At 40.1% G+C, this 13,975-nt stretch overlaps 1 protein-coding gene across 1 annotated transcript in view; it reads left to right on the forward strand.

Annotated features, from left to right (window-relative positions):
* Positions 1-27: 27 nt before the first annotated feature.
* The window catches only part of TMF1 (TATA element modulatory factor 1), a 15,031-nt gene continuing 1,083 nt past the window's right edge, over positions 28-13,975 (forward strand). The window contains exons 1-15 of the mRNA XM_009996901.1: positions 28-184; positions 1,766-3,006; positions 4,754-4,857; positions 5,673-5,799; positions 6,757-6,862; positions 7,481-7,623; positions 8,186-8,352; positions 8,508-8,664; positions 9,145-9,237; positions 9,811-9,967; positions 10,691-10,883; positions 11,207-11,276; positions 11,360-11,452; positions 12,855-12,965; positions 13,611-13,757. Of these exons, the coding sequence (XP_009995203.1) occupies positions 43-184; positions 1,766-3,006; positions 4,754-4,857; positions 5,673-5,799; positions 6,757-6,862; positions 7,481-7,623; positions 8,186-8,352; positions 8,508-8,664; positions 9,145-9,237; positions 9,811-9,967; positions 10,691-10,883; positions 11,207-11,276; positions 11,360-11,452; positions 12,855-12,965; positions 13,611-13,757 (3,051 nt within the window). The 5' untranslated portion in view covers positions 28-42. The remainder of the gene's footprint in view (positions 185-1,765; positions 3,007-4,753; positions 4,858-5,672; positions 5,800-6,756; positions 6,863-7,480; positions 7,624-8,185; positions 8,353-8,507; positions 8,665-9,144; positions 9,238-9,810; positions 9,968-10,690; positions 10,884-11,206; positions 11,277-11,359; positions 11,453-12,854; positions 12,966-13,610; positions 13,758-13,975) is intronic.

Raw genomic sequence — 13,975 nt, forward strand, 5'->3', positions numbered from 1 at the left:
CCGGCCGCCTCTGTGCCTGTGTCCGGCCGGGCAGCGCGGAGGATGAGCTGGTTCAACGCTTCGCAGCTTTCCAGCTTCGCCAAGCAGGCGCTGTCGCAGGCCCAGAAGTCCATCGACCGGGTGCTGGACATCCAGGCCGAGGAGAGCCCTTGGCCCGACGCCGTCATCCCCGACTACGGCGACGGTAAGAGCGTCAGGCCTTACCCAGGCCTGGCCCCTCTGCCCGCCCCCTCACCCGGGCCGGGGGATGCGCTGAGGGGGTTTAACCAGCCCTCCCAGCCCAGAGCCCCTTCTGCAGCGCCCGGGCTGCTGCTGGTGCCCCTTCCAGGCGGGGCAGGGGGGGCACAGCAGGGGTGACACACCCGGTTCCTGGTCCTTGTCACCCGTGCGGAGCGTTTGTCGCTTCGCACCTGTTCGGTGTTTGTGTCCCGAGGGACTCGCGGGTGCTCAGGGCCGTCCCGTTAATAAAAAGGGGAAAACCCTGTTCTCCCCGAGGCGTGCGTCGTCCCTTTGTGACAGGAGGAGCAGGGCAGGAGATGGAGGATCTGTGTGAACCCAGTGGGGTTCCCGCTCTTTGTGGGGTTTCGTCCAGAATTCCAACATCTGGGAAGGAACGTGTCGGTGGGAAAGTGTCACGGTTCGGTTGTGAGGAAGTGTCTCCTTTGTGTGTGTGCTAATGTAGAACCTGTAAGAATCTCCTAAATTGCTGTTTAGGAGAGAGAGAGAGCAAAGATGAGCCCTCTTGTTACAAACTTTTTCTCCCATAAATAATACCTTAAAAATGAGAAAGGCTGGGAAGCTGCAGTCGTCTGGAATTGGTGTCCTTACTACAGGTATATCTGGAAGAACTGCACATGTTTGTAGGAGCTGTTTCTTTCCAGGTAGACTCAACAGCAGAGGTGGATTTCTGGTAACTGGAAGCTGGAACAGCTGAAAGTGAAGTCTGGGTTGGTTGCTCAGCAAAGAGTGGGGTCATTTTTGCATGTCTTGGTCCCTTTGTGGGAGCAAGGGCTAGACAGTCACCTAGTCCTTGTCTTAAATGACAAGAATTGTTTATAGAAATCTGTTGTCCCTAGTTTCTTAAGACTTTGAACTTGTCAAAAACAGGTTTTTTTAAATGTAATTGGTATCTTAGTGTTTGTAGTAGTTCTGTAAATTCCTAAGGAAAGCAGCAGAGATCAGGCTATGTCTGTTTTTCAGGGGAAACTTATTTTTTTTTTAAGAAGTGAAGGATCTTCTGAATGTGAAAATTCACTCACAGGGCTTTTTCTGAAGCTATTGAATCCTGGTTAAGGTAGTAACAAATCAGATGTTTGTAGTATTTTTGTCAGTGAGAGCAGTAATCATCTGAATTTGAGATCTTGAGGCCAATAGTTATCAGTAGTTTTGGAAAGTGGCTGTTTGCTTTAAGTGTTATAACTCGGTGGTTTTTAATAGATACTGCTCTATGAAGTGAGCTTGTTTTTAGGTAGCCTGAAATAGTTACCTAGATTATTTTTGTAGGTACAAAATCAAATTGGATTATTTGTTTATTTTTTTTAGTTTCTCTTTCACTTAGGATGCTGCTGAAATTCTTACTATCCTTGCTGTTGGCAAGTTCTGCAAGAAAATCAGTGAGACATACAATAATAGGAACTGTTGATCTTGTTTTAGGGCAGCTTCAGATCTAATCAATTCAGTATTTCTCCGCAGGATAAGAAGAAAACTCATAATTTTATCTGAGCTGCTGACAAATGTGTTCTCGGCCTCTCTCTTTTTGTTTTAGGAACAAACTCCCTCATAAGTGGAGGATGGGATACATCTTCCTGGGGCTTAAGTTCAAATACAGAACCACAGAACCAGCCTGTATCACCAACAGCAATCACTAAGCCAGTGAGGAGGACGGTAGTAGATGAATCTGAGAACTTCTTCAGTGCCTTTCTCTCCCCGACGGAGGTTCAGAGTATCCAGAAGAACTCAGTGGTGTCCAAACCTCCAGCCAAATCACAGCGACCCAAAGAGGAGGTGAAAAGCACTTTAAAGGAGTCCCAGCACCCCAGTCAGCTGGAAGTACCAGTGACAACAGAGGCAGAAGTGAAGGATCCCTCTGTAGCTGGCCTAGTGGACTTGAAAAACCTTGATATTCCCAAGGAGAAATTAGAAGAGAATTCTGTGCTTGAATCTGATGCCAAGCATGAAGAAAGCACAAATGAAGTTACTGACAAAAAGGTGTCTGCTCTAAATTTGGAAGTACCTGAAGATGCTCTTAATGAAAAATGCAGCCCAGGAGGGGCTGGGACAGGAGGTGCACCAGGCAGCACCTCCCAGCCTCTCCACACAGGTACAAAGGAAGTGGGTTTGGAAACTAAGGAGCGAAAGACTGAGGACAGGCAAAGCAATACACCCTCACCTCCAATTAGCACTTTCTCCTCGGGGACATCCACAACGAGTGACATTGAAGTTCTGGACCATGAAAGTGTCATAAGTGAGAGCTCAGTAAGTTCAAGACAGGAAGCTGCAGATTCAAAATCCAGTCTTCATCTAATGCAGACATCGTTTCAGCTTTTGTCTACATCGGCCTGCGCAGATTATAATCGTTTAGATGACTTTCAAAAAATGACTGAGAGCTGTGGCTCCTCTGATGCTTTTGAAAGAATTGATTCATTTAGTGTCCAGTCTTTGGATAGCAGAAGTGTGAGTGAAATAAATTCAGATGATGAGTTATCAGGCAGGGCTCCTGCTTCAGCATCTGTCGCCGTCAGTGCTTCTGCGCCAAAGGCAGAAGTGGTTGATGCTCTGAAAAATAAATCTGAAAACTCGAGTGATGCTCCTGTTGTACCTGCTGAGGAAGCAGAGATGGAGGAGAGTGGGAGAAGTGCAACCCCTGTTAATTCTGAGCAGCCAGATGTTCTGGTTGCTACTGTGCAAACTGTTGAAGAGCAGATTGTAAAAGAGGAGACTGAGCCCCAGCAGGATGCTGTTGAAAAAGTGGTAGAAGAGGACACTGAAAAGCAAGAGCTTAACAAGGTAGCTGTAAAACGTGTTTTGCAAATGTACCCTATAATAATAAATGAAAGTTCTATCACCTCCTTAGGTAGCTATTAGCTTCACCTTCTTTGCATTAATTAATTGATGTTAAACTATGTTGCCCGGTAGAAAACTTGATATTCTGCACTGGAATAATATTGGTGAAATTTCTGGTCAAATGATTTTGGGTTTCACCTAACCCACCTAGTTATCATTATTGGGAATTGTCAGTAGTGCTAGCAAACAGGAAGCCTTGATAGTTCAAATACATTAGTTCAGTTATTTGGTGCATTGGGGTGTTTTTTTTTCTATGAAAGAGATTCCATGAAGTATTTTGATTTGAATTATGAAACTACAACTCTTTAGTATTTCAGCAATAATAGAAATAATATTTTGCAACATTTTTTTTCCACAGACTTGATTACATTCTAGAAACATTATGCATGTTCTTTGAGAACAGCAGTAGTTAGTATAAAGTACTTTTTACTAGATACATTAATGTTTGTTTTTAGCAGAAATAATATTTTATAAAGGCTTTTTAATGGAGAAGATAAGCATAGTTATGGATATTGGATAGGTTAAAATAAATTTTTATTGCTGGTTTAGGCAGATGGAAAGACTAGAAATGTGGTGAAGTAGGGTACTTGTGCATGTAAACTGGAGTTTTGAAGCAGTATAATTTGTCCAGTTCTACCAGTGTATTGTTTTTTCTCTGTTTCCTTTGTCACCTTCCTGTCCCCCTGTTCTTGTTTTTAATTCCTGAGTTCCTTTAAAATTTGTTCTGGTCTGTTTCTTTGCTTTTTATTGTTGTTGTTGTTCATAGCCGGTGTGCCTAATCTGTGACATAGTTGCCTTGCCCTGTAGGCATGTTTGTAAGATTGATGCTGTTTTTCTTATAGTAATTAGGGAAAAGAAATTGCTTCTGGGAGTTCATAAAACCCCAACGTAATCTGTGTTTTAAGGAAGGCATTTTTTGTGTAAATTGCACAGAATGTCAGTGTGAACTCCTCAGAGAACTCAAAAACTATGGACTGTTATCTTTAAGTTTTCTGAACTTAAAGAGGTTATACATAATGAGAAATAGTTATCATAGACCACAGCAAAAATTGTCTTTCATTGGCCATGTTGAGCTACATTTATAGACTGTTTCACTTGTGTTTATTTGCATGCCTGTTGCTGTTACTTCTCTGTTTAGCTTCCCAAAATCTGGTATTAAGAAACTATTTTGAAGATGTGAGCTATGAGCTCTTGATCCTGCCTGAAAGTTTGCTGTCCTCACCTGATACTGTTTTGTTGCTTTGTGCTAATGTTTCACAGAAGAGACCATCTAATGTAAATGCTGTAATTGGTGAAGAGTGATATAAGGAGCAGTGGGAGTCTTAAAGGCTAGCTATGGTTTTATAGGCTATCAGATCTGTTTAAAACCTTAAATTATAATTAAATACAACTGTTGATGATTTTGTTGAAGGACTTAGCCACATGGACGTATTGGGTAGGATTTTTTTTTTTTTTTTGTTAAAAATGCTAGAAAAACAAGTGTTGTGTTTAGATACTGCTTAGTTCTAAATTAATGTGACAGAAACATGGTAATCTCTAATTTTTAGGAATTTATGATAAATTCTTCAGAATGTTGACAACTTCAGTTTTAAGTAGTGTTGGGTGGGAATGGTGGGAGAGGGGAATCCTGCCCCTCTTGTGTTTTAATTGTCCCATTCACCTGATCTTTACCTGTAAAAACAATGTCCAGGTCATTGATTCATTAACTGAGAAGCTGGAGAAGAGGGAAATACAGTTATTAAGCACTAGTAAAGAAAAGGCACGCCTGGAAGAAGCTTATGATAACCTCAAAGAGTAAGTATAAAAATATACACAGTAGTGGGTGTAGCTAACTTTACTGTAGTGCAGTCAGTAGACAATATTGTAAACCAAGTAGCTTTATAACTAGAATAAAGGTTATAAGGGATGTGCACTTTCTGGGAAAGATGGAAATAAAGACATGTTATTTCCTGAGCCAAAATCTCTTTTGGGAAGAGGCTGGTGAAAGATTTTTTCAGGAAGTAAGCAGGAGGAATGACAAACAAATGTGTAGAGTCTCACCTGGTTAAAAGACTGGTTTCAGCTATTAAGGGAGGCTGACTTTTCTGATACAGGTGGATAAACTTGGCTTACTAATTTGCTGACTAAAATGTAGGTAGTGAAAGTGTTGTAAAAGGGCTGGTTTATTTAATTCAGTTAGAATTAAGAGGAAAAAAAAGAGAAAAGTTGGATTATCAGTTCACTGATCAAATAGGAAGCTCAAAAACGTACAGAGAGCATGTGAAGGCATTGTTTAATGACTACATTGATCTTAACTTAAAAATACATCTAATTATTTGCCCTGTATATGGTACAGACTATGGTTAATGAGAAGGAACTTGATTAAGGGGCAAAACATTTAAGGTGTATCAAGCATTTCATTGTTTTAATGGATAAATTGCTGAATGAATGGGTATCTTTGATAAGGACCTCTAACATGAATGTCAGTTTTTTTGCTTGCTAGTTAGTGTGCAAAATACAATTAAAAAAACCCCAACATATTTTAAAAGCCTTTCAGACAACCTGTTACAAACTGCTTGGAATGTCACATAACCGTGCAACTGTTCTGAAATGCTGATTTTTAAATGTAGTGAAATGTTTAGAATGAAAGAAGAGAGCAGTAGCCTTTCCTCTCTTAAAGAGGAGTTTGCTCAGAGGATTGCGGATGCTGAGAAGAAGCTCCAGCTGGCCTGCAAGGAAAGGGATGCAGCTAGAAAGGTAATTTGATTTTTTGGTGAAATGAATGTTTTGTTTTAGAAGGCAAGTACATTTCTTGATGTAAAATCATACCAATTAAGCTCAGGAAAAGCATGAGATGGACAGTGCTATCTAATCTATGTATCTAGTGTAAGCTGATTCTGGCCTCCCAGGCTGCTTGTTATTTCCTTGTGTTGACATGTGTATTCTGGCAGCTGTGTTGTCAGCCAGGTAAGGGAACCCATTTAAGTTACAGTTAGTCTGATTTGGGGCAAGAAAAAGGTTTAATGTTTGCTCTTGCTTACCTTGTACCCATATATGCATTTGCATTGATGTGAGGGAGAAGAATGGGATTTGAGGAAATGGCAAAGAATGGGAATGACTTCTGCAGAGGATTAACTAGTAGGAAAATTAAGAATTGGTGATGAATTGGTTTGGGATGAGCAAAGAAGTCTGCAGCAACAAAGCTTATGGAATTTAAATGTTCTTGACCTGGTGCCGCAGCATTACATTTCTTGAGCTTCTTGCTAGTCTTCAAAAAGTAAACTCAAATCTGTACCAGGGCAACAAAGAACACTTGTCCCAGTTGTTCTGTCACTGTATGTGTCACTGTGTTGGCACAGTAGTAAGCTGAAACAGAAAATTATCTGGTACCTGTGTGTGAATGTAACAGTTTGTTTTTACTGTATTGCAAATGTTGAAAGTGTAGAAGGTGAAATGGAAGGAGGAGTTGGAACAAATCATGCAGAGAATTTAGAGTCTCAAACCTTGGAGGTTTTAAAAACTTGATGGAATAAGGCTCTGAGCAGTCTGTTTTCATCAGATAATCTCCAGAGTTCCTTTCCAGCCTCAGTTGTTTTCAGATATAAGCCTTTTGAGAGGAAGTGGAGAGAAAAAAGTGATTAGTGTAGCTTACTGTGCATTTAGCCATAAATGTATTGTAATAAGTGGTCTTAAGTACTGTATTTTAATATTTAGGAAGTAAAGACTGTTAAAGAAGAATTGGCTACTAGACTTAATAGTAATGAAACTGCTGAATTACTGAAAGAAAAAGAAGAGCAAATCAAAGGATTAATGGAGGAAGGTGAGAATTAAACCAAAATTTTAATGCTAAAAACTTGTAGAATAGTTTGAAATGTACTGTCTTCACATATGAGCTTTCCTTATGGGGGAAAAGCATTATTTGGAGCATGTTAGAAGATTCTGAACATTTTAATAATTTAGTGAAAAGTAAAGAGCAACAGGAGGGATCAGTCAGATCCATAGAGCTGGAGAGGTAACATGCATTAAAACGTGCTGTAGAATAAAACCAGTGTGTGGTACAATGCTCCATGTTCTGTTCAGCAGAAATCTAACTAGGGCATTGTTCAAGGCATTTCTACAATGTCTCCCTTACTACTTTTTAATTTTGAAAGTAAAACACAATTGCTAAACAAACAGGCAATTTGGTTTTGTTTCCTGATACAATGATCTCATTTATTTTACTTTCAAAGCCTTTCACTGCCTGTCCTGTCTCACTATAGCTTAGTAGAGCAAGGTCATCTCAGGATAAGGTAGTTTTAAACTTAAGAACTTACATAAAAAGTATAAATATTTTGATACCTATTTAATTATTATTTTCACAAGACTGAAGAGCAGGGGGAGGTGTGAATAGAGACAGTTCATGGAATATGCACTAGCTTTATATTCATTTTCTTCACAGGAGAAAAGCTTTCCAAACAGCAGCTGCATAATTCCAACATTATTAAGAAATTAAGGGCCAAGGAGAAAGAGAGAGAAAATATTAATGCAAAACAGAACAAAAAGATTAAAGAATTGGAAGAGGAGTTGCAGCATTTAAAACAGGTAATATATTTTGGGTTGTTTTTTAAAAAAAGCTTTTTATGTTAGCTGCAGAATAGCCTTTTGGGGAGGCTCGAGGTAGACTAATAGGTTGTTGGGTTTTCTTTTCTGGGAGACTCCTCTGTTTCAAATTATTGGAGCACTGAGGTGTGACTTCTGGGTGTATTCTTAGAGCAGTTTACAACTGCAGTGGGTATCTCTCCAGCTGCTTGTTTGCACTTGAGCTGGTGGTTACCAGGTGGGCTGACCTAAATGATTTCACTAAATTTCAATTGGCAAACCTGTACCAGGCAAATTGTGGCCTTTTTTTGGTCAGTTAGTGATTGAATCAGGACCATAGAGGCAGCAGAAGTCAATATGAGGAAGTCTGTGAAGCTGGTGAAGGAGCCTCCTCCTCTGGGGGAGAGGGAGAAGCAAAACCTTTCTCTGTTGATGAAGTGTTGGATCAGGTTCAGCATTTTGTGTAACTTCACCCTGAATTGGTGGCCACGGTTGTCATTGTGCTCAGGTGGCATTGTTCACCCCATGTGCTGGTGGTGTCTCATGCTTTTTTGCTCTCTGCTAGGTGCTTGATGGCAAGGAAGACCTGGAGAAGCAGCATCGAGACAGCATTAAGCAACTGAACAGTGTTGTAGAGAGACAAGAAAAGGATCTTACTAAACTTCAGGCAGAAGTGGAAGACCTTGAAGAACGCAACAGAAGTGTCCAGGCAGCACTTGACAGTGCATACAAGTAAGCAAATATTTGTGTTCCTGTCTTCAACCATACATTCAGTTTCTCTGCCTATTGCTTGTTTAGTATGTAACAACGGTGTTTGCAGAGTCACTGTTGGCATTGTGTAAACTGTAAATGCAGGGTGGGTTTGTTTGGTTTTTTTTCCTCCCCAGGGAACTTGCAGATCTTCATAAAGCTAATGCTACAAAGGACAGTGAGGCACAAGAAGCAGCCCTCAGTCGGGAGATGAAGGCAAAGGAAGAGCTTGGGTTAGCTCTGGAGAAGGCCCAGGACGAGGCACGGCAGCAGCAAGAGGCTTTGGCAATTCAGGTGGGGTTGAAATGCAGAGAATAAAACCTTATCACTGAGCAAATGAACTTACTGGGATGGTGTGTGCATCTGATGTAATGGATCAGGTGCAGTGTGAGGTGGAACTCAGTTTTGTGTACTTAGCAAACACCCACTGAGTGACTTTTCTGTGAACTTGTTCAGTCTTTAGTGTCAGTCATGCTTTAAAATACCCATTTTGTTTTAAAATAATTTAAATGTTGCCTAAGCAAAATTACTTTGACAGGCTCTATTTCAAGTCTGTAGTGCTCTTACCATGATGCAAAGTTCAAAAAATTTAGTTGTACAAAATTTGTAGTGAAAGATAAATTACTGTAACTATTGGTGTCCACGCAAAGCCTTTAATTTGTAAAGAGACATACCCTGTCTAACAGTGTACAAAAGTGGTACAGGACTAGCAGTGAGTAAATAGGTGGTTTCTAACTTGGCAAGAGGCTAGTGCCCATGTCTTTGTTTCTTCAGGTGGCAGACCTGAGGCTGGCACTGCAGCGTGCGGAGCAGCAGGCAGCAAGAAAGGAAGACTATTTACGCCAGGAAATCAGCGAACTACAGCAGGTGCTACAGCAAATAGATGGTGCCAGCTTGTATCCTGAAAACTGCAAATGAAAAGCTAGCATGACATGAATAGCCTGAAAGAAAGGCTTTGGTTTCCTGCCTACCTGCAGTATTTGTACTGTGCAGAACAACAATGAAAATATTAAAGGAAATGTTTTTTTTAATTAAGTATCAAACACATGATTTTTATCGTGCCCTTAAAATGTAATGCTGTCCTTTTAGTATAAGAGAAAGTACAGCCATTAAGTTTGTAATAGTCCTCTGAAACTGCTAGCAAATGTTTTAAGTTCCTCTTCAGCTGCTTAAGAATATTTTTCTGAAGTTCCAGAAGATAGAAAGCTTGTTGCCAGAAACTTTCAAGCAATGTCCAGAGGGGTCTCGAAACGTACATTTCTGGGCTGTTGCTCTTTAAGTATCTAAAAATGTCAGGCTTCTGTCTTGAAATTTCACACTTCACTGGGAGTTTGAACATAAGAATTTCAGCAACTGCTGCATGTTTGGCAGAATTCTGTATTAATATTTTAATCCATCATCTGATTTGAAAGCTTAATTATGTTTAATTTCTAATTTCAGAGACTGCAGGAAGCAGAGAGCCGGAACCAAGAGCTAAGTCAGAGTGTTACATCTGCCACACGGCCCCTGCTCCGGCAGATAGAAAATCTGCAAGCCACACTGGGAGCACAGACCTCTGCTTGGGAAAAATTGGAAAAGAACCTTTCTGACAGGCTTGGTAAGAGTTTGTAGCTTTTACTGAACAGTGAGGCTCTTGATGAAGTTGTGAGATGGCTGAAGGTAAATTAAAAGGACCTGACACTTCTTCAGAGCCTTAATGGTGGATCAGGACAGATGAGCACAAAAAGCTTTTCTGTAAGGAAATGTATGTGGGGTATTCTGGGACAGATCATTCACTGATACTCTTTAAAATTCAGATTGTAAGGTAGAGGTGTTAAGTTGTATATGTCTTTACAGCATCTAAAGTAAGGATGGACACACAGACACTGGAAGTGCACCAGCATTTTCAGCTGTCAAGCCTGGTGATTAGATTCTGTATTGAAAAGATTAAAATAATTTACTTATCTAACTGCATAGAAAATGAGACATAGATGTGTTCATACAGTACTCAGCTATTATTTTAAATGAAAAATGCATAAAATGTCCAAAGGTGGGCCCAGAGAAATGAGTTGTTTTCTGGAGGCAATCTGTAGCTGTATATTGCATTCTGAAAGAGTATGAAGTCTCCTTGTTCTGCTCTGCTTTCTTCCTCTCACTGTGTAGTGGAAAATATTTAATGTCATTTACAAGATAAAACTGGTTGGTTGGTTATGGGTTTTTTTTAAGAAAAAATAGTTTCATCTAAAAAAACTCATTCCATTTTGATGCTGAAATTGTTACAGATGTTTATGACTCTTAATCAAAGAAGTTACATTCCATGTTTTTCTTTACTTAATGTTAGGTGAGTCTCAAACTCTTCTAGCAGCAGCTGCTGAGAGAGAACGGGCTGCTACAGAAGAACTTCTTTCTAATAAAATTCAGATGTCTTCTACTGAGTCTCAGAATAGTCTTTTAAGGCAAGAAAATACACGCCTTCAGGCTCAGCTAGAAGTGGAGAGGAACAGATTGAAAAAAATGGAGAATGAAAATAGTAGGTGAGTTGCATTTTTGGTTAACAGCATCTGTTTAAAACTGAAGTGAAACAGAGCACCTTCTCTCCCTTACGTAACCTTCTGCAGGCTGGGGGACCTGATTCTTTTGAGGGTTGATGCAACTGTGCAAAATGATGACAGCTACTGATAAAGTTGTCCAGCTTGCTCATGGTGTTTTGTTTCATGCTGAAGACTGTCTGAAGTATGCTACTTTCATCATGTTTTAAAGCTTTGAAGATTTATTTGTTTTAAAAGCACGTGAATCTAAAGTAATCACAGAATCCTTCTTTACTGGCTTCCTCTGCCTCTTTCTTTCCACAATGTAGGTACGAGGTTGAACTAGAAGGACTCAAAGATGAGTATGCAAAAACCTTGGAAGAGGCAAAGAAAGAAAAGGTATTGCCTACTTCAGCTTTAAGCTGTGTTACTGTTCAGCTCTGAACTAGCAGGACATTAACAACCTGTATTTATTTTTGTAGACATTGCTAGCTACTCAGCTAGAAATGGAAAAGATGAAGGTTGAACAAGAAAGAAAGAAGGCAATTTTTGTGCAAGAAGCAGCAAAGGAGAAGGTACCAAAATCTAACATTTCTTTCCAGTATTATTGATACTATCACTAATTTAGTAGATACCCAGAACCTGAAACTGCCACAAGCAGCACAGAGGGTTAGAGCAGCACAGTATATACAGCATTTGTCAGCCCAGGCACTGGGGACTTGGCTCTTTCTTACTGTGACTGCCTTTTATTTCCAATGAAATCTGTGCTTGTGCAATACTTGCTGAAATGAGCCTTGACTAACAGTCTGTTTAACCTGAGGAGACAATATGGATAATGATTGGTTTAATCTGCTCCTTTTCTGAATGCTTTTGGATTGTTTTTCTTCTGAAGCTGCTTGTTTCCTCTGCTTAGACAACTAGCTTTGCTTCTGCTGAATTCCTGTTTTGCCTTTCACATGACTGTGTAATGTACCACATGCTTTCCAGCTGAAGTCACAGGCTGGACCTCAATAGTCAGTAATTTTGTCACTGCTAATTAGTAGTCAATAACTGGTTCCTTACCATCTCCAGGTCTAAAATCAAAGTGCTTTATCTTTCAGGGGCTAGCATACTTTCAGATGCAGCCCTTAAAAAGAGTTCAGTCTGTTTGGAAGGTATGTCAGTAAGGTATGAGCAAGTGAGAAATCTCAGAATTGAATTCATATTTCATTTTAAAAAAAGTATTAATATGCATTCTAAGACATAATTCTGGGTTTAGAATATTCTTCCTGTGATACATCTGGGTGTACAAAACTGCATCTGAATCTCCTGTAGCAACTTGAAAGATAAATTTCTTTGGTGTAATTTGCAACTTCTGTCTTTGTTTCCTTAAAAGTTTGAGGGCTTCAACCTAGGCTGGAAGTGTTAGCAGCACAGTAATTCTTTATTGTTGAACTTCAGTATTTTTTAGAGATGGGGCAGGGGAGGTTGTAGTGAGGTGGGTATTGGCCTCTTCTCTTAAGTAAATAATGACAGGACTAGGGGAAATGGCCTGAAGTTGCAGCAGGGGAGGTTGGGATGGGATATTGGGAAGAATTTCTATACTGGAAGAGTGGTCAGGCCCTGGGGCAGCCTGCCCAGGGAGGTGGTGGAGTCACCATCCCTGGAGGTATTCAAGAAACGTGTAGATGTGGCACTTCAGGGTATGCTCTAGTGGCTGAGGTTGTGGGGTTATTTGATGGGTGTTTTTTGGTGGGGTGTTTTTTTGTTGGTTTCTTTTAGTTTTGTGTTGATGGTTGGACTTGGTGATCTCAGAGGTTCTTTCCAGCCATGAAGATTCTGTGCTTCTGTGAAAGGTTATCTGCTACAGTATGTCCTGTATTTGTTGGTGGAAAAGGGCAGGCTGTTATTTACATAATGTGACTTTCACAGTTTTGTAAACGTTTTGTATCCAACCATGATGTGTGTGGGTTTTTTGTTTGTTTGGGTTTTTTGAAGGATCGGAAGCCCTTTCCAGTTGACACTGTTTCAAGTACTCCAACGATGTCACGCTCCAGTTCCATAAGTGGAGTTGATATGGCAGGTCTTCAGACATCTTTCCTTTCACAGGTATTATATATTAGTTAAATTGGCTTCTTTTGTGGCAGATTGCATTTTTGCCACTCCAAGAAGTTTTATTAATGTAGAACTTAGTCTTCTAGAGCATATGAGCCTTAGACAAGGTAATTCCTATGCAGAAACTTCTAAAACTTGCTTACAAGGTGTCTGAGTGTAAAGCAGCTGTGCAAGACAGTGTGAAACAATTTCACTGCACAGTAAGATATACATGTATTGATGCTGACTTTACATAATATCATTTAATCTAGAAGAACTGAGTAACACTAGCAGGACTTGAATAAATGGATGTGTTTTTACTAGCAAGCCTGGTTTTGAGCACAACGTTGCTCCCTAGGCAGTATCATTGTTCTGGTCTGTGTGGAGTCTGCTGCTTCTCCTACTTTGGATACTGTAATTGATGTCCAAGTTAAATGACAGCTGTGGAGGTAACATGAGAACTTATCAGTAAGGAGATATTTTGAGTTCTACCTATTCACCTCAAGCTTTTGTTTTATAAACAAGGTTTAAGCATCAAAATTCTTGCCTAGTAACAGTATGATTTTAAATCCTGAATTAAGTAATACTTGGCAAGAGGAAAAATTCTAAAGGATGCACATTTTTGTCAAATTTTAAGCATCTCTAACCTTTTGTTTGTAGGATGATCCTCATGATCACTCATTTGGGCCAGTAGCTACTAGTGGAAGCAATCTTTATGATGCCATAAGGATGGGAGCAGGTTCAAGTATAATTGAAAACCTCCAATCACAGCTAAAGTTAAGAGAAGGAGAGATTTCACATCTACAGGTACTGCAGTTAACTTTACTTGACCAAACATCATGTCTAAGTGTAAATGCTAATGCAATCAGCACTAGAGTCAGATTTTATATTCAAGGTAAAATAGATGCAAGCAGTTTCATCTGCAGAAAGCCTGGTCTTTGTCCTCACAGCAGAGTGCCTTCAGTCCGCATGCTAATTCTGTTAACTGGAGTGGCTGGGGGGGGGGGGGGGGGGGGAGAGGAAGA

Source organism: Chaetura pelagica, unplaced genomic scaffold, assembly GCF_000747805.2.
Source record: "Chaetura pelagica isolate M959 unplaced genomic scaffold, ChaPel_1.0 scaffold24, whole genome shotgun sequence".
In the NCBI taxonomy this organism is placed as follows: Eukaryota; Metazoa; Chordata; class Aves; order Apodiformes; family Apodidae; genus Chaetura; species Chaetura pelagica.